The 20,563-nt window shown below is 33.4% G+C and overlaps 1 protein-coding gene across 7 annotated transcripts in view; it reads left to right on the forward strand.

The window, feature by feature from the left end:
* sulf1 (sulfatase 1) overlaps positions 1 to 20,563 on the forward strand; it is a 57,255-nt gene that overhangs the window by 23,519 nt on the left and 13,173 nt on the right. For all 7 annotated transcript variants that reach the window (XM_073830772.1, XM_073830774.1, XM_073830773.1 and 4 more), the window contains exons 3-11: positions 103 to 342; positions 1,924 to 2,075; positions 7,254 to 7,423; positions 10,629 to 10,779; positions 10,874 to 11,049; positions 12,577 to 12,705; positions 12,995 to 13,051; positions 16,580 to 16,715; positions 19,705 to 19,915. In XM_073830772.1, coding sequence (XP_073686873.1) covers positions 103 to 342; positions 1,924 to 2,075; positions 7,254 to 7,423; positions 10,629 to 10,779; positions 10,874 to 11,049; positions 12,577 to 12,705; positions 12,995 to 13,051; positions 16,580 to 16,715; positions 19,705 to 19,915 — 1,422 coding nt within the window. The remainder of the gene's footprint in view (positions 1 to 102; positions 343 to 1,923; positions 2,076 to 7,253; positions 7,424 to 10,628; positions 10,780 to 10,873; positions 11,050 to 12,576; positions 12,706 to 12,994; positions 13,052 to 16,579; positions 16,716 to 19,704; positions 19,916 to 20,563) is intronic.

Raw genomic sequence — 20,563 nt, forward strand, 5'->3', positions numbered from 1 at the left:
CTTTTAGAGGCTACTTTTGACAGCGTGTTGTATATTAAGACTTGCTGAGGTTTGAACTCCTTAAACTGCTTTACTGAACATGCATTTGTCTTGGTGTGTTAGGCTCATTGCAGGTGATGAACAAAACTCGCAAGATCATGGAGGATGGTGGAACCTCGTTCACGAATGCGTTTGTAACAACGCCCATGTGTTGTCCATCACGCTCTTCCATGCTGACTGGGAAGTATGTCCACAACCACAACACATACACCAACAACGAGAACTGTTCCTCACCTTCCTGGCAAGCTCAGCATGAGCCACGCTCCTTTGCTGTTTATCTCAACAACACTGGATACCGAACAGGTGAGAAACCAAACTAGAGACCGATGAATCATTCTGACCTGCTTGATACAGCTGCCTTTATGTCCCGTTTCCTTCATCTTCATCTTTTTCTCTTGAATGTTAGTGTCCATTATTGGCTTTAGTCAAAAATACAGGAACAAACAGTAATATTGTGAATATTATTACTATAATTTAGCATAACTCTCAAAATATTTCTTAAATTAATCTGCCCTTGCTGAAAAATCGTATTCATTCAGACTTTTGAAATGTTAGTGTGCATTATTGGCTTTTTTTTAATCGAAAATACAGGTAAAACAGTAATACTGTGAAAATTGTTACAAATTAGAATAACTAGTGTATTTACTACTAAACACATTATTAAATTAATGTGTTCTTGCTGAATAATCTTATTCATTCAGACATTTGAATATTAGTGTGCATTATTGGCTTATTTAATCAAAAATACAGGAACAACAGTAATATTGTGAATATTATTACTATAATTTAGAATAACTCTTATAATATTTCTTAATAAATTCTTAAATGAATGTATCCTTGCTGAAAAATCTTATTCATTCAGATTTTTGAATGTTAGTGTGCATTATTATTTTTTTAAAACGAAATTACAGGAAAAAACAGTAATATTTTGAGTATTATTATTATTATTATTATTATTATTATTATTACGATTTAGAATAACTTTTTTAATATCCATTAACAATAAATTCTTAAATCATGTCCTTGCTGAAAAATCTTATTCAATTAGACTTTTGAATGTTAGTGTGCATTATTGGCTTTTTTTAAAATACAGGAAAAACTAATTTTGTGAATATTATTATTACAATTTAGAATAACTTTAACATTTCTTAATAAATTTGTAAATTAATGTGTCCTTGCTAAAAAATTGTATTCATTCAGACCTTTGAATGTTAGTGTGCTTTATTGACTTCTTTGTGTAATATTAATTTGTCAATTTAAATCGTAAAAAATGTTAAATAAGTGTGTATATGTATATTTTAAAAAAAAACAATAAATATTTACACATTGTGTGTTGTAATATGCTCATTTTATTTTTATTATTATTAAAAAAAATTCCCCTTTACCCCTAAATATCAGTTGGAAATGTATTTGTCTAACAGTGTTGTGCAATTTCGCTGGAATTTTGCTTTCACATTTGTTCCTAGAGGTCAAATAAAAAGTTTTACAGGAATTTTCAATTTGTCTGGTTTGTGGAAGCTAAACATGGTGCTGAACGTGCCAGTAGCCCAGTTCTGTGTTTCTTGAGTGGCAGCTCGTTCTGACCCCTGAATACAGGGGTTCAGGCCTCACCACTGCTTGTGGTTTCCAGCTGATGTGTTAGTCTACAATTAACTCTCCAGGGCAGACTGGCTGCTTGCCCGGCTCTTTTGAAAGATGTTTTGGCTTAGCTTAGAGGGGGAAAGGGTAGAGGAGACATGTATACAATGCAGAGACAGACATTTACAGGTACTGTTCAAAGGCAGTGTTTTGAGATGCTTGTCATAAGTGATCATTTTAGTCTTTGTGTCTACCTCACAGAACACAGATTTAAGTTTATATGTTTTTTCTTCATTTTTCCCACAGCTTTTTTTGGGAAGTACCTGAACGAGTACAACGGCAGCTACATCCCACCTGGGTGGCGCGAATGGGTGGGGCTGATCAAAAATTCCCGTTTCTATAATTACACCGTCTGTCGGAATGGGAACAAGGAGAAGCACGGCGCAGAATATTCCAAGGTATGTGCGCCCGGTCACATAAGTTCACAGTCCTGTCACCGTGCCAAAGGCTTCTTTTAAACTCAATTTTCAGTTTATGTTCAATTGTATGGTCTGTTCGCGACTACTTTCAGGCCTCTAATTACATATAAAATTTGGGTCAGTTGACTCCACATGGAATGTGGTTAGATTAAAGGGGGCACGGGGAGTTACATCAATGTCTTGTGTATCATCAGGTGGTTATGCTTTATAAAACTTGGTAGGAAAAAAAAGAGCCTATGTCCTTGGGGCAAAGTTCCTTTTGGAAACAACTACACTTCTGTTCTGCTGATTTGACAGGTTGGACATTTGGACTATGTTCAGATTGCCATACTTTTCTTTGTATTTCTGCAGTAAATATTATGTAATTTGTAGTGCTGCCCCTTTAACAGTTGACTAACCATTAGTCGACGAGAAGAGGCTTGGTTGACCAAAATTTTATTAGTCGCTTAGTCACAGAAAAAAAAAAAATTCCACAGGAAGTGGTGAAATCATGCAGTCCATGACAGACAGATTAACATGTGGTAATACAGTACATCTGGTAGGACATCCAAACAGGCATTTCATCTGAAATATGTTAGTAACAGCAACTTTACATGGTTGCTCAATCCAATGTTATCCTAGAAAAAATGTGCGCTATTAAAGTGCCTGTGCGGAGCATGGAAGCTGAATAGTAGCGTGCTTACTGCATGACAGATGGAGGCGCCGATGTGGTCACTTAATCTTAAAATAATCCAGCATTTTTGGTCATACAAAAAAGACTAATACATCTTTCGAATCTGTAAAGACTCTACTTTTATTTGTGCACTCAGAATAACAACGAAACATTGGACTTTTGTAAAATAATGAAAGCAAAGAGGATGCGCTTGCTGCCGTCTCAGTCTCTGTGAACTTAAGCATGAAACTTCGAAACTCTGCATATACTTGCCTTACAGACATGAAAAATATATCTATAGGTAGTGAAATGTCCACCTTCTAAATGACAAATTCAAATAGAAAAAAAAAGATTCTCAGATTATATAATATGAAACAGGCGCATTCCATCACTGATTTTGTTTTCTCACAATTGCGAGTTTACATCTCACAATTCTGACTTTTTTCTCACATAAACACAATTGCGACAAATAAAGTCAGAATTGTAAATTTAAATTTTGCAATTCTGACTTTATTTCTCACAATTGCAACTTTGTATCTCGCAATTCTTACATTTTATTGCAAATGTAAGTTTGTATCTTACAATTCTGCCTTTTTTTCGTAGAATTGTGAGATATGTGAAGTCCAGTTGTGAGGAGAAAAAAAACTGATGTGTTCACAATTGCACATTTATATCACACAATTCTGAATTTATAAATTGCAATTGCGAGTTTATATCATGCATACATACATTTTAGCACACACTAGGGCTGGGTTTTGACAAATTTCATGGTTCGATTTGGATTTGATTCGATTTCCGGTATCATGTACATGTACATGTCAGATTTTCTCATGTTTCATATCAAAAGTAACAAAGTTATTGCGATTTATTGGATGGGATGTGCGCTGCAATGTTTCATTCATTATTTGAAACAGACTAGACTGAAACGATTCTTGGTTTACAATATGATGTATGGCTAGATGTGAAGTAACAGTGACTTCTGCCATCCTTGTGCACTGTTAATATAAGCAAAGTGATAATCACAGTTTAAAGAGTTTAATTTGACATGGCCACCTTCCATCTCTAGAGTGTTTTGGAGCTGCTGTCAAAACAAACTTTTGGAGTCTCTCGTTCCTGTCTCTCAGGTAGCATGTTTTTGGGGAATGTGGAATTTGTGCTGAGGTTTCATGGTTTGAGCATAAATTGGCTTGGAGGCAGTCTAAGGGATGAGCAAATAAATGTTTGGACTGTTACTTAGATGTCAATAACCCACTTGTTGAATTAGACGAAGGTGTTAAGTTACCCACAAGTGGAGAGGCACAAGAGGCTGAAGGTTTCTCCATGAGATTTGCAGAAATATTGTGGCTAGGTGTTCAAGTGGTTCCAGGAAACCCTTAGGAACATTTATGTTCCTGTCTAAATTGAGATTTAATGCGAAAAATTAATCAATAGCTAGGCAAGAGCTCTGAAGGTTTAGAGAAACATCTTGGCTAGAAATGTTTCCCCAAATTTTGCACCAAAAGTTATTTGTCCTGTTTAGTCAACAAGTAAATCAATAGGAATTTGTTGCAAAGACACAGGTTTTGCCTTCATTCAGTCCAAGATTTTTTAAAATATTAGTTATGTATTATATATTAAAATAGAAGAACCTTTTTGTCTAAATGGTTCCATGAAGAACCTTTAACATCTGAAGAACCTTTTTGTTTCACAAAAGGTTCTTTCTGGTGAAAGAATGTTCTTCAGATTATAAAAAGGTAAGAAAGAGATGGTTCTTTGAAGAACCTTTGACTGAATGATTCGTTGTGGACGCAAAAAGGGTTCTTCTATGGCATCGCTGTGAAGAACCTTATAAAGCACTTTATTTTTAAGAGTGTAGATTCTATTTGACTGAAACATTAGAGGTAATACTGTATAGTTTTCCAGTATAAACAAACATGCTGGTTTAATTAGTTGTACAACAGAGAATCTCACATGACATGGATATGTTTTTTCTGTAATGCTGAGGAACAAGGTCCACTGAGCACGTCTCTAAACAATAACTTCCATAAGACTTTCACTCCCACATATGCCGGTAGCTGCATGTTTTAGAGATTGGGAGGGTAGAGGGGGGGATGGAGATTTTCCCACAACCAGCTCAGACCAGGAGCACTGCCATCAAAGGGCTAACGGCTTTAGCATCACGTGATTTTTACCCCCAAGCCCTTGTGTGCATTCCTGCTGCTGCCTCATAGCAGTAAGATTGAGACCTTTATAGTGTTGTCATAACACCAGACTCACGGAGGGCTGTGACCCTCTGTTAACATTGAGTGAAGCCGTCAACGCCCTTGTCGTGCTCAATATCGAGTTGTGAGCGTCATGGCGTTAGCTCTGTTGTTGTAGGTAATGTTGGTTTCATATAGTAGTTGCTATACCATTTACAAGATGTTTAAATAATGGTTAACACTTTACACAGTGTCATTTGCTAATATTAGTTGATGTATTAACTAACATGAACAAACAATGAACAATACATTACAGTATTTATTAATCTTTGTTGATGTTAGTTAATAAAAATACAGTCATTCAGTGTGTGTTCATGTTAGCTTACTGTGCATTAACTGTTAAAAAAACACAACTTGTATGCATTTGTAAATGCGGAAATTAACATTAAGGTTAATAAATGCTGTGAAAGTATTGTTCATTCTTAGTTTAATTAATTAACTAACCTTATTGTAAAGTGTTACCCAATGATGCCTATAAAATGTCATTTAGTGTAACCAAGTAAAAAGTAGTAACATTTTTCTTATTCTTAACGCAATGTACACATTGAACAAAGTTTTTCAAAAAATGTTTGAAAAAATATTTGTGTGTTTATTCATTTCTCTTTGCCCAAATTAATTTATTAATATTTTTTCAGGAAATTGTACCACATAGTTTACATCCAGAATGAAAATGTCTTTGTTTAAAAAACATTGGTTGCAATCTATAAAGTTTTTGTTGTTGTTTTTAAATATGAATTCATGATTATTTTTTTAAGCTGTACCACATGATATTTTACATTAGGAATTTACCTTTCTTTTGTTAAAAAAATTGTGTAGAATTTAATATTATCGTTTAATATATTATTATGAATACTATAATTTAATATATTAATATTTTATATGATCTATATTTATCAGATTTGCAGAGTTTTGAGGGTCTTCGGGTCTAATAATAATCATTGATTTTTTTTTTTCTCCTCGCATGTTGGTTTCAGTCCATTAGGTTGGTTTGTGTGACCAAAGTTTTTTTTTTTTTTTTTTTTTTTTTTTTTTGAAGCTGGGAAGCAATTTTGTTAACACATTTCCAAGAAATATCCCAGGATTTATTTCTCTTTTAATAAGACCCCCCAGTGTGTTCAAGTCAAAATGAATTTAAATGTTTATAAATAAATGATTCTTAATTCCAATTTAAAAATAAATATAAATAAATATAAATATGAAATGCTAATTCAGATAAATAAAAAATCAGAAATATATAGGTGTTTTGTCCCTAGATTTTTTTTTTTTTTTCATTATACCTAATATTATCATTTTTTTTTTTCCAAATATGAATTCATGAATATGGTTTTAGAAAGTTGTAATATATGATATTTTACATCTAGGACTAAGCATTTAATAAAAAAAAATCTAGAATTTAATTTTATGATTTCATATTTTAATATTAATACTGTATTTTTATATTAATATTTTCAATTATCTTGTTTTATCAGGTTTTCCGAGTTTTGAGGGTCCTCAGGTCTAAAAATAATCATTTTGTTTTTTTTTTTGTTTTTTTTTGTTCCTCCTTGCATGTTGGTTGCAATCCATATGGTTGATGTGTGACCAAAGTTTTTTTTTTTATGTATATTTATAAATTCTATTTTTATTTTAAGAAATAATAAGATTGTCAAACCACTTGAGTTTTTTTCTCAATTTTTTTTTTTTTTTCTTTTTTTTTTTTTTTTTTTTCCCGTCAGGACAGTTATTTTATCTTGACCTGACTTTATGCACCCCCGAAAATATCAAATTGAATTTTAATTTAAAGAACTAAAAGCATACTTATTTAAAAATTAGCATATTTAAGTCAAAATGTATGAATTGCAATTTAAATGTTTATAAATATTTCAATTTTTTAAATGTTTAAAAACTAATTTTAAAATTCAAATAAAATACCGCCTTCGAATTGCAAGGTTATTCACATATTCTGTGACAATTTATTAACAGTATGTGATGTTTCTTTTGTAAGCTCTGTACATTCTAAACCTTTTTTTAGAAAACCAAAAGGGTTCTATTTACAGATGGAATGCAAAAACTTTGAAGCTCAATATCTCAAAAGTACTGAGAATGCAGACAGAACCCTACAAATCCAAAATAGAAATTCCAAAATAGAAATAAACAGATCTGTACAAAAAAAATGTTATTAACCAATGCTTTATTTGTTCAAGCTGTGAAAGAAAGCATATCCATGTGGAGAGCATTTACTTGTGTATTCATGATTTTTTTTTTCTTTCCCCCTGCCCATTCCAGGACTACTTCACTGATTTGATTACAAACGACAGCATCAACTACTTCCGAATGTCCAAGCGCATGTACCCACATCGGCCGGTGATGATGGTGATCAGTCATGCAGCGCCTCACGGCCCGGAGGATTCAGCCCCGCAGTACTCCGAGCTCTTCCCGAACGCTTCCCAGCACATGTGAGTGACTCCCAGAACATTCAGTTACACTCTGCTAAAGCGACAGCAATGAACTCCACTGAACCCTTTGCGAGAGCCAATCCCTGCTGGCGTTTGAATTGTTGAGTCTAGATATTTTTATTGTTCAGTATTTATTTATAATAGGGACACATTTTTGTCAGAACAGTAGCATTCCAAGCAGATCATTTTCCTATAAATTTGAAACCATTATAAGTTGGCTTGCAGGTAAATCTAAGTTTGTAGCTTTTGGAATTTGTGGCATATATATTTGGATATGCCATTAAAATGTGACTCTTCACACGTGACACTACCTTGATTTATCGTCCAAGTAAAGTTCTGGCACACGCCGAGTAAGATGATGGGGGATGAGATTTTTATGGTCCTCACTCCGGGTGCCAAGACCTTGATGGGTTCACTGCACTATCATCAGTTTCGTGGCTAGGTTCCTATTCCACAAACAGTTCTGTGGCAACAGGCCATCCATCTCCAAGTCCTTAACATCCCAGGCATGTCAGGATTCTGGTCACTTTTGTCCCTCGCGCCTATCTGTTTCTTTCAGCTTGTCTTCCTACACAACATTGTGGCTCTTCTCATATCAATCATGTCTTTCAGTATGTAGGTTTGGGGAATGCTTTGTCTTAGAAGACTCTTTTGTGTTATTAATATCTTTTTAAGTGCTTGGGCTCTGAATGGATCACACTTGGATACCTCAAGGTTCACATCGGCTGGCAAGTCGCTCTGGTGCCGAAAGGGTTGCCTGGCAAGTTGTGCCAAATGAACAGAGAAACAGATGGTAGGCGCAGGTTGCCTTCTGGAGTGATGCAGCAGGGTTTCAGACACTTTTTGAGGTTTATTATTTATCAGCGGTGTTGAAAAGAACAAAAGCACACATCCAAAAGGTTGTAATGTATAGAAATAACAGTTATATATTAATATAAATTTTAATTAATAAATATTTATTTACCTTTATATTTTATGCATTTTGCTGAAGTAAAATATTATTAAATTTTATTATTTAATATTTTTTTTAGTATATTTAATGTATATATTTTATGTATGTTTATAGACTTATGTTTTATTCATATTTTACTGACAATATAAATACATTTATACATAATTTAATTTTTTTAAATATAAATAAATTTTTACATAATTTTAAATATTTTTATTTTTATTTTAACTATATTTATTTTATTCTTAATTTGCATAATAGAAAATCATACTAGGTGGTTCTGCTTTATTACTTTGTGTATTTACTTTTATTTGTTTTTTGTTTTTTTACAAATTTGTTTTGCATATTTATTTATATTCTACTACAATTATAATATGTGAATAATAATTATGTGTTTAATAAATATTTACTTTATGTAGTAAAATATATAAATTGAATTCACATTTTATTTGTTATTAATTCATTTAATAACTATACTATAGTTATAGACTATACTTGGTCTGTATATTTTATTTATATTTTACTGAAGAAGTCAAATCTGAAATTTATACATAATTTAAATATTTATATTTTACTTTATATATTTTTTACTTTCTATTTTGCATGTGTATTTTTAATGTATATTTATTTACATTCTACTACAGTTATATGTAGTTATTTAATTAATAAATATTTATTTACTTTTATATTTTATATATTTATTTACTTTTATAGACTGCACTTTGTCAGTATTTGATATTTTTAATTAGAATTTACCAAAGTGAACTGATGCGTACTTTAAATATTTATATTTTACTTTATTACATTTTTTATTTATTTTATTTATGCTTTTTATTTGTGTGTTTTTTACCTATTTGTATTAAATATTTATTTATATTCTACTACAGTTATAATATCTATTTAATATCTATCTAAAGAATTTTAGATTTTATTTTAGACTACTTTTTGTCTGTTATATTTTATTTATATTTTACTGAAGAAATAAAATATGCATAAACTGATAAATAATTTAAATTTATATTTTATTATTTATTTTATTTATTTGTGTATTTACTTATTTTGTTTATTTTAATATTTGTTTTATGTATTTATTTATATTATACTGTAGTTATAATGTGATTTAATAATTATAAATAAATACATACATATTTATTAATTCAATGTTTAACTGAAGTAAAATAAATGCACTTAATACATTTAATTTATATTTTTGCATTTTTTTTATATTTTTTATATTTGTATTTATTTTTATAGACTTTACTTTGTCTGTATTTGTTGTATTTTATTTATATTTTACTCAAGAAGTAAAATATGAATAATTTTATACATAATTTTTTTTATTATTATTTTATTTTGGAAACTATAATACTTTTTATTTTATTTTATTTTATTTTATTTTATTTAAAAAAAAGAGTATTGAGAGAGATTTCTGAAATATGTGTTGCTTCCTGTGGCAATTCCTAGCAGAAACTACAAGAGTATTTAATCTCAAAGACAAACATTCTCTGCCCCTGCTTTGTGGAACAGGTGTCGAATCAGGACTAATTCCATCCTTTGACCTCCAAATTCCAAATTTGCTCTACCTATGCGAAAAGCCAGGTTTCTTTTGTGCTGTATATTAGTGTGCCTCACTAGCTGGGTGAAGAGTTCAGCAAGCAGACAAAGGCGGACTGAGGAGGAGAGGGCAGAAGCTGTCCACTAAGACAGAAAAGAGCGTTCCTGTGGCCATCACTCATTATGACACCAGGCACAAGAGTCTGGCCTGGGAAGCGAAGGAAGGCCGTGTCTTTCAGCTGTGGAGAGAGGCCAACTGCAGTCAACAGGTGGCCATCTCGTAGCCTTAGCTCCACAAACAAGTCCGCAGCCTCCTGTTTACCCAGCTTTTTATTCTCCACTTCAAATGCAAATGACTTATAGCCCTGTCGTTGCTGGACGTATTACAAACTTTATTTTGGGCCCGAAGGCTGGGGAAGCTATTATTTTTCTTACGCATGTGCCAACCCTCAAACGATTAAACGCTGCCAAGAAACCCTAAGACTCTCAGCATGGTGTGAGGAGAGATGGAGAGCGAGCCCAAAAAAAACACCTAGCGAGGGGAATTAGTACGTTTCCGTAGACGGGGAGGGCGACTGCTCTGTTATTGATGCTTGTCAAGTATGTTATACAACAGGCAACTCCGACAACCACAAGTGCTTGTGAAATGGCAGACAGGTGCATGTTTTTCTCACAGTAGCATGTTGTTTATTCACGCAGAACTCCCAGCTATAACTACGCACCAAACATGGATAAGCACTGGATCATGCAATACACCGGCCCGATGAAGCCCATTCACATGGAGTTCACCAACTACCTGCACAGGAAGAGGCTCCAGACGCTGATGTCTGTAGATGACTCTGTGGAAAAGGTCAGTGGTTTATGTGGTCTTGCTCCAAATTCTGGATATTTAACAGACTTTGTATATGAATGGAAAGGAAATGTGTGTTTGCTTTGCGTTACAGATATATAATGCCCTGGTCGACACTGGGGAGCTGGATAATACCTATATCATTTACACAGCTGATCATGGTTACCACATTGGACAGTTTGGCCTGGTCAAGGGGAAGTCCATGCCCTACGATTTTGACATCAGAGTGCCGTTTTTTGTCAGAGGTCCTAATGTGGAATCGGGGGCGAGGTAAAAGCAACTTCTGTTTGAAATGTACACTTTATTATATTAATATTTCTATATTAAAACTGGAATAAATATATGGCAAATATATTTGTAATCATTAATGTGTGTATATGCATGTATGTATGTGTGTGTGTGTGTGTGTGTGTGTGTGTGTGTGTATATATTTTATATATATATATATGTATGTATATATATGTATGTATATGTATATATATATGTATGTATATATATATGTATATATATATATATATATATATATATATATATATGTGTATATATATGTATATATATATGTATATGTATATATATATATATATGTATATATATGTATATATATATGTATATGTATATATATATATATGTATATATGTATGTATATTTATATATATAAATATACATATTAAATATATAATATATATATATATATATATAATATAAATATATATATATATATATATATATATATATATATATATATATATATATATATATATCAACATTTATTAATTTACTGTATGTGTATGCGTAATATAAAAAATAATTACCAATATAATGTTATATAATACACATTTCCTATGCAAATGTTCATACTTTTTATTAAATATATGCATTTGAGAGATATTAGTTTTATCAATATAATATGATGTTTTTATTTATTAGCATTAAAATATAGTAAATATAAACGTTTATATATTTTTGTTTTACGTATTTATAATAATTTATATATTTATTAAAATTAAAACTATTTTATAATTTTTGAATGTACATTTAAAATTATAACATTTTACATTTATTTATTTGTTTTATGTATTTATATTAATGTATAAATTTAGATATTTGTTCAAATTAAACTATTTGAAAAATAAAATTGTATTACATTTGTATTAAATTATACAAAGAATTTAAATAAACTTTTGAAAATGTATAAATATTTAAATATGTAAATTTGCATCTACATGTATGCTAATATATATATATATATATATATATATATATATATATAAAATATTATTAGCACTATAATGTAGTGTAATAAACATTTCATATGCAATTTCTTCACTACTTTTTATTGAATATTCAATATAATGTAATATTTTTATTTAATAGCATTATAGTATAATGCACATTTTGCAATTTTCACACATTTAAAATATATTAATTTATTTTTGTGTTTTGTGTATTTATATTAATTTATATATTTAGATATTTATAAAAAACTAAATACTCTATATACAAAGAATAAAGATACTAAATTATACACATTTAAAAATTATAATATATATTAAATAATATGTTTAGGTATCTGTTAAAATCAAATACTCTAAAAATGTATAAAATTTACACATTTACAAGTTTTAATAATTTATATAAATCATAAAAACATTTAATAATTTTGACCCATAAAGTGTATTTTTGGCTATTGCTACAAATATATCCGTGCCACTTAAGACTAGTTTTGTGATCCAGGGTCACAAAAATTAAAAAAATAAATAAAATAAAAAATAAAATAATTTTTGTATTACTCCACAGGAACAACCATCTTGTGCTAAACATTGATCTGGCACCCACAATCCTGGACATAGCTGGTCTGGACACTCCACCTGATATGGATGGCAAATCTATCCTGAAGCTTCTGGAGCAGGAAAAGACTGGAAATAGGTGAGCTAAATCCTCTCTATAAAACACATTTCGTGTAGTATCTGTTTATTGCTCTTAATTCAATTAAGTAGAGTTTAACAGTTCGTGAACATTTGGAGTTCATTTATAAGGGGTTTCTGGCAGGTAAAGAATGCTGGAAGTGCTCTGGGGTCGCTGCCACTCATGATGGCAGGAGATGTTGAGCAGATTAAGGTGTCATAATTCAGGCCAAACTAAACATCTGCTTATGGTATGCATAACGACACAAAGCCTGAGAGCGAAATAAAATATTTGTGTTTTCCTATTGCAGATTCAAACCCAACCGGAAACCCAAAGTCTGGAGGGACACATTCCTCGTGGAGCGGGGGTAAGGCAAACACCATCCCCTCTCTTCTCAATCAAACTATAAAATCACTGCAGAATGTGTGAAATAAATTTGAATTGATTTATTTCGTACGGGAGGCAATTCAAACCCTTCCAGAATTTCACTGTAAAATCGCCAAAAAGATAAGATCAGAAGTACATGTTATGATTTAAGGATTCCATTGCACAAACATCCTTCTTCCTTGACGTGTCCCGGTTCAAGTTCACCTAAAATGTGGGAAAATATCAGAAAAATATTCTTATTTATCAAAATTGCTTTTATAAATCAGTACAGCGTCACGGTAAGATCTGACATATGTTCTCAGGTGCTCAACTATTCAAATAACAGCTTTAGACTCTCATTATCAGATATGTTTCAGTAACCCAGAACACTCACGACACAAAAAAATCCTTCCCCGGGGGAAATATATGATATTACCTGTGGTATCAGACTCAAACTTGATACGTACGCATAGCGTTTCTCCTGATTTCTATGACTGATGTGAGGAATGTGGGTATGGTATTGAGGTTACCCTATTTAACTCGTGCTGCCTTTGTGCGGCCATCTCTATATATTGTATCTGTGGCCATGGGCACAACCACGGTCTAACATTCCTCGTGTCACTCACAGGGAGCTGTCAGTCTGCGTAACGACACATTACCGCTCCCACAGTCAGCCCGTGCTTTGTTTCTGCTTGAGGCTAAGTGAAAGAAGGCTTCTCAGGAATGGTGCAATCATAACGCACATCGTTGATCAGTGCCGGCTGTTGCTTCCGTGACTCAGTAACCGTTGTGTATAAAGCCAGACCGCGAACTCAACGTGTGTTTATACCAAAACGCCATTAATTCGACCTGTTTTGCACGGTCACGACAGCTCTCATTTTGTGAGAAGTCAGATTTAGCGGCTACTTCATTAATCAGCTGTGGTGAAATCATGCAGAACACTTCATTTCCCTTACAGGCTGAGGTTAATTTGGGCCGGAATGATTGGTAATGGCGTTCCAGCTCTTTATATTTTAAAAAATGAAAACCCAAGTTTTAAATGAGTGTCAGATGATCGCGGAGCTCATTTTTAAATGTAAAAATAGGCGAAATGAGCATGAACAATTAAATATGTATTATTGAATTTTAGAAAATGCTTTAATTCATGCTTTTTGATGGACTGTGTTCATATCTTGCCTAGGCAACCAGAATCAGATTTTCAAGTTCTGTCAGCCTTTTTATGGACTGGCTGGGGATAAAGGAATAATGTACACAAAAATGAAAAAATTAAGGCCATCCAAGATGTGAATGAGTTTGTTTCATCATAAGAACAGATTTGCAAGGTTCTTGAAGTACTTGAATTTGACTTTTGAAATTTAAAGCATTGAAAACCCTTGAAAATTCAATAAGCACAGTAGTCAACTTTTGAAGTGGATCAGAATTTTTCATCAAAGTTGTTCTAAAACCAAATCAGTTCCCGTTCTTGTCTTAGGACAGCTTTGGTGAAGTTTATTCATCCACTTCAAATGTTGACTAGTGTACTGTAAGGTTCTTGGAGTACTTGAATAATTTGACTTTTTGAAATGTAAAGCATTGAAAACCCTTGAAAATTCAATAAGCACATATATTTTCACACAATTCAAAAAACGTCACCTTTTTTGCTTATTTCAGTTCATGAAAACTAGCGAGCTAAGCCAGTAGTAGTACTGACATATTGTGTAAACATTGCTGAAGATGTGAAAAGACGAATAGATGAATTAAAATTATTGAGTGATTTATGTTGAAACCACTCTGAATGATTCAAACTCATGACTTTGGTCATTTATTTCAAGTGATTCACTAGCAAAAACCAGATTAAATTAAAAGAGCCATTCATTTTCGAATTTCGACATTGCTTGTAATGATATTAAAAAGCATAGTGATGGGTTAAACTGAGCTTTTCTAAACTCTGAATCAATTAAACCATTGTGTCGCAAAATTATAGACTCCAATCGGAAATCTGAATTTGTTTCAGATCAGGAAATTCAGCGAATCAGCAAATTATTTCATTTAGATTGCGACTTCGGACTGGGTTGACTTGGATCAGGACTTCAAATCACAAATCGAGAGTCATTTGATTTAGATCGGAATTTTTTGTATCGAGAATCATTTGATCCAGAGCGGGACTTCGGAGCGCATAGCATAAATCATTTGATTTAGATTGGAACAGATTCGTGAATCATTTCTCGAATATAATTATTCAAATCAAATGATTCACAACACACAAATTGAAGTCCCAATCTAAATCAAATTATTCACGATACTCAAAGTTCCGATCTAAGTCAAATGACTCATAATCTATTCCTTGTGAGTCATTATTCAGATCAGGACTTCAGAGTGTGGATCGCAAATCTTTTGCTTTAGTTTGGAACTTCGGAGCACAGAACATGAATCATTTGATTTTGATTGACTTTGGTGCAGGTTTGCAAATCATTTGATTCTGTTGGGGACTCCAAAGCACATATAATCAATCATTTGGATTTTGAAACAATTTTGCAAATCTTTTTTTTTTTATATTTTTTCTTAAACCGTAGAAAACATCAAACCATTAAGGCAGTACAGTTATAAAAACGAAAGAAAAGAAGAAAGTGTACACAAATACAAATCCCTTTAGTGCTCTATACTTTGTAATACTTTTGTCATTTATTTATTAATATATTTAAATTTTTCTATTGATCTTTTTTAGAATTTGAAAGAGAAGACATTGTTTGATAAGTGAGATCTCTGATTAAAGTACTTGAAAATCAGAAAAGTAGTACATGGAGACATTTAGTATTAGATCACTTGCTCACCAGTGGATCCTCTGCAGTGAATGGGTGCCATCAGAATGAGAGTCCAACAGCTGATAAAACATTACAATAAGCCACAAGGATTGAAAGTAATGCACAAGCTGTGCGTTTACAACAAACAAATCCATTATTAAGACATTTTTAACTTCAAACCTAAAATACAAATCCATACTATAGCTTTTTCCAAGGAAAAAGTCATCTCATCTGAATCAAGAAAGTGTTATGCATTGGTGCACTTCAGTTTGGTGACCAATTATTTCTATTAACTAACTGCTAAATGCTTTTTCTGCAATAAATGGTAAGATATTTGTTACATTTAGATATGGAGAATTAAGTGTTCTAAAATAAGATCATGCAGAATAAGGCATTATTGTGTGCTTTAGAAGAAATATGCATGCTGATAAGCACCTAAATTGTTCCCAAACCACATCTTGGATGGTCTGACAGTAAATAAATTAAGCAAGTTTTCATTTTTAAGTCAAATACAATTCAACTGAACTAAAATAACTAGGACAAATATCTCCAGAGGAAAGATATAGCATGGAGGATCTGGGTCATAATGTTGTTTGTGTGCGGTTAAAGCTGTAATGCTCTCCGCACATTAGTTATGAGATGCTGACCTGGGTGGGACGGCAGTGCTTTCCAGGCTTCTGAAACTTCAGTGAAGCTGCCAACTTTAAAACGCGGCCTAGCAACTCACCAAAGCACATTTGTCATTCCAGTAAAATCCTGCGCAAGAAAGATGACTCAGGAGGCAATTTGAACACACAGCACTCCAACAGCTTACCCAAGTACAAGAAGGTGAAAGAGGTGTGTCAGCAGGCAGAGTATCAGACGCCCTGCGAGCAACCAGGACAGGTATAAACCCAAATACACACATGCATCTACTGTCTATATATATTATGAATTTGCATACATGTGCACAATGTTTGCTCTTAAACATTCAAGTAGGCTCATCCTGGACCTTGTTTACTTTACTATGGGTGTTTATGCACTAAGAAATGTTTTTTCCCTAACCTTAAATGATGATTAAACGCATTCATTTGCACCTTCACCACGAAACCGGAGATTGGAGCGTGCGGCTCACAGTCAAAGTCTTATGAGTGGTGCCACTGTAATTGAAACCAATATTTACAACGAATTAAGGATAATTGGAGATTGGTCATAGTTTTCTTTCATCAGCACAGTGTGTGCCTGCTCCACCAGACCCTCTGTGGCGTGGCAATGAATCAGAGAGAGCTGAACATTACAAATTGGTACAATTTCAGGTAGCGTAAATGCAGACAGTATTTCAAGGACTGCAGTAATGCAAACCAGATTCTTTTTATGGTCAAGTTAAGTGTTTGCCTGCAACACTTTGTCTGGAAATTTGATTGAACGCAGAAAAGCTGTTGGAATAACACATGGGTTTCGCTCTTCATGTTTTAGTCTAGTCACCTGCCAGCGCAAAGCCGAAGAAGTCGTTTTGAAGAAAGATCCTAGCATGTTTAATGAATAGACCTGAAGTCTTTATTAAATTCGACATGGAATCAGAGTGATGCCATTTGCTTTCTTAATACAAGTTTGCTGTTTATATCACACAATTCTGAGGGAAAAAGTCGCAATTGCCTGTTTATATCTTGCATTTCTGCCTTTATAACTCACAATTGCAAGTTTATATTACAATTACAAACTGAGAAAAAAAGTGAGAATTGAAGAATAAAAGTCAGAATTGTGGGCAATTGTGTCACAATTCTGAGTTTATTTCTTACAAGTGCGAGTGTATATATTGCAATCCTGACTTTATATATCAATTGTGAGTTTGTATCAACTCTGACAAAGTCACTGTTTATATCTCGCAATTTTGACTACAGTAGTCAACATTTGAAGTGGATCAGAACATTTCATCAAAGTTGTCCTAAAACCGAAACGATTCCGTTCTTGTCTTTGGTGAACTTTTTTGATCCACTACAAATGTTGACCACTGTATATCTTGCACTTATGATTTTATAACTTCTGAGATTCTGAGAGATAATAGTCCGAATTGTGGGATATAAACTTGCAATTGTGAGAAAAGTCAGAACTGTGAGATGCAAACATGCAGTTCTGAGGAAAAAAAGGCAGAATTGTGAGTTTATTTAGCAATTCTGAGTTTATTTCTCGCAATTCTGACTTTATATCTCACATTTGCGAGTTTATATCACGCAATTCTGAAAAATAAGTCAGAATTGTAAGTTTATATTTCACAATTCTGTTTATTTCTTACAAGTGCAAGTTTATATTGCGCAATTCTGACTTTATTTCGTTATTCTGACTATAACTCAATTTTGCTAGTTTGTCATGCAATTCTGAGAAAAAGTCAAATGGCTATTCATATCTCGCAATTCTGACTGTATCTCACAATTTTGAATGTATCTCGCATTTCCGACTTTATAACTTGCAATTGTGAGTTGATATCACTCAATTCTGAGAGAAAAAAGTCAGATTTGTGGGATATAAACTTGCAATTGTGAGAAAAGTCAGAATTGTGAGTTGCAAACATGCAGTTTTGAGAAAAAAAGGCAGAATTGTGAGTTTATATTTTGCAATTCTGAGTTTATTTCTTGCAATTCTGACTATAACTCACATTTGCAAGTTTATATTGTGCAATTCTGACTTTATATCTCTCAATTCTGACTATAACTCACTTTTGCTAGTTTATATCGCGCAATTCTGACTTTATATCTCACAAATGTGAGTTTATATTGCACAATTCTGGCTTTATATCTCGCAATTCTGACCCTAACTCACAATTGTTAATTTATATCATGCAATTGCCTGTTTATATCACACAATTCTGAATTAAAAAAGGAGACTTTTTTGGAAGACTGTCATGGTTTAATTGTTAAACACAGACAAAACTTGTAGTCATGGTCTGCTACTTCCAGCTCAAGTCTTAGCTTGAGTAGAGTATCAGTATCTGTTTTTCCAATATACTCTTTCATTTTCTTTGACTAGTAGGAATGTGTTGAAAAGCCTCGCAAAGACTGCATTAACAGTCCTACTGCCTGCAGTGGGGTCAGCGAGGGCAGTGTGTTTGATTGAGGTTGTGTGAAAGTTTATGCCTGTTTCTTCCTGAGTCTGAGTCCGTCATTCAAGTAGTGAGGCTTCACATAGTTGGCTGCGACGCTGTTTGCTTATGTCTGTTTGACTTCTGGCTATTTGGAGCCAGTCTGTATCTCTCTCTCTGTGTGCGTGCGTGCGTGCGTGCGTGTGTGTGTGTGTGTGTGTGTGTGTGTGTGCGTGTGTGTGTGTGTGTGTGTGTGTGAGGTACAAGAAATGCTCAACGTGTTTTAGTGTGTTTGGCTACTGGAGGAACTAAATGACTGAAAGTGCTCAAGCAAGCTTCGGCTAACTCCTTTTTGGTTTACCGCCCTTCAAACAAACATCCTTGCTGCATACAGATACAGCATCACCCGCAGATACATAAACTCAGTAATGGGACTCCAGAGCTTCTCAGGAAATCAGAACAGGGTTGTGGCCATTGTTTGGATATGGTTTCCCAGAGTTGTGAGCACATGTCTGAGCTGTGGTCAGTTTGCAAAGCAAACAGCTCTGCGAAATTAGGAGATTAACTCGAAATTGGCTTCTGATTGCTTTTTTTATGGGAAAAACTGCGAGGTGGCTCTTGTGAAGTGCGATTGCGAATTAATGGGATTACTCTGCACATGCAGATGTTTGACCGCTAAGCTCGCCGTTCAGACAGAAGATTAATTTCATTCATAAAAACAGCTGTGGTTATGCAAATGAGCCGGCTCTAGTACAATAAGCGGTTAGCCAGACAAAAATGTCTGCCCACAAACTGAATTCCTTGCCTTTTTTGTTACAGAAATGGCACTGTGTGGAGGAGGTCAGCGGGAAGTGGCGTTTACAGAAGTGTAAGGGCTCTCTGAAGGAAGGATCCAAGAAGAGGGCACGGAGTCTGCGCTCTCGAAGTTACGACAGCCGCGAGAAAGACTGCCACTGCGGAGAACGGCCTTACAAAACGGCCAAGGCAGCACGCCGGGCACAGAGACAGTTCGGCCAGAGCAGTAATCCACGTACGTATATGCACTCAATACTGTATAGACCAACACTGAACCTTTTAGACTAGGACTGAAAGTCATTCACTTGTCGCCACCTACTGGTTAAATGATGCAGGAACGGTAACGGTCAATAGCAAATCAATGGAGTGAAGAGATTCAAAGGTTTTGAATCACGGGAAGAATCAAACTCTTCACTACTAAACGATTGAACATTGAAAAAGTATATTCCCAAGCTACAAAATAGTTAGCCAAGGTACCAAGGTAATTTGGAGTATTTTAATTTGGAGTTAAAGGGTTCACTCATAATTAAAATTCTGTCATAAATTACTTACCCTTATGTCGTTCCAAACCCAATTATGAAACAAAAATATAAGATATTTTTGATGAAATCCAAGAGCTTTATGACCCTGCATTGACTGCAACGCAAAAACCATGTTTAAGTCCCAGAAAGGTAGTAAGGACATCATTAAAATAGTCCATGTGACAGTGGTTCAACCTTAATTTTATGAAGCTATGAGAATACTTTTTGCGCGTGAAGAAAGCAACAATAAGGACTTCATTCAACAATTTCTTCTCTTCCATGTGAGTCTTTGACTTGTATTTCCAAGGTACGTGGACATGGTAGTTGTGTTGCTGTCTATGCAGGGTCAGAAAGCTCTCAGA

The sequence above is a fragment of the Garra rufa genome, chromosome 24 (assembly GCF_049309525.1).
Source record: "Garra rufa chromosome 24, GarRuf1.0, whole genome shotgun sequence".
Classification (NCBI taxonomy): domain Eukaryota; kingdom Metazoa; phylum Chordata; class Actinopteri; order Cypriniformes; family Cyprinidae; genus Garra; species Garra rufa.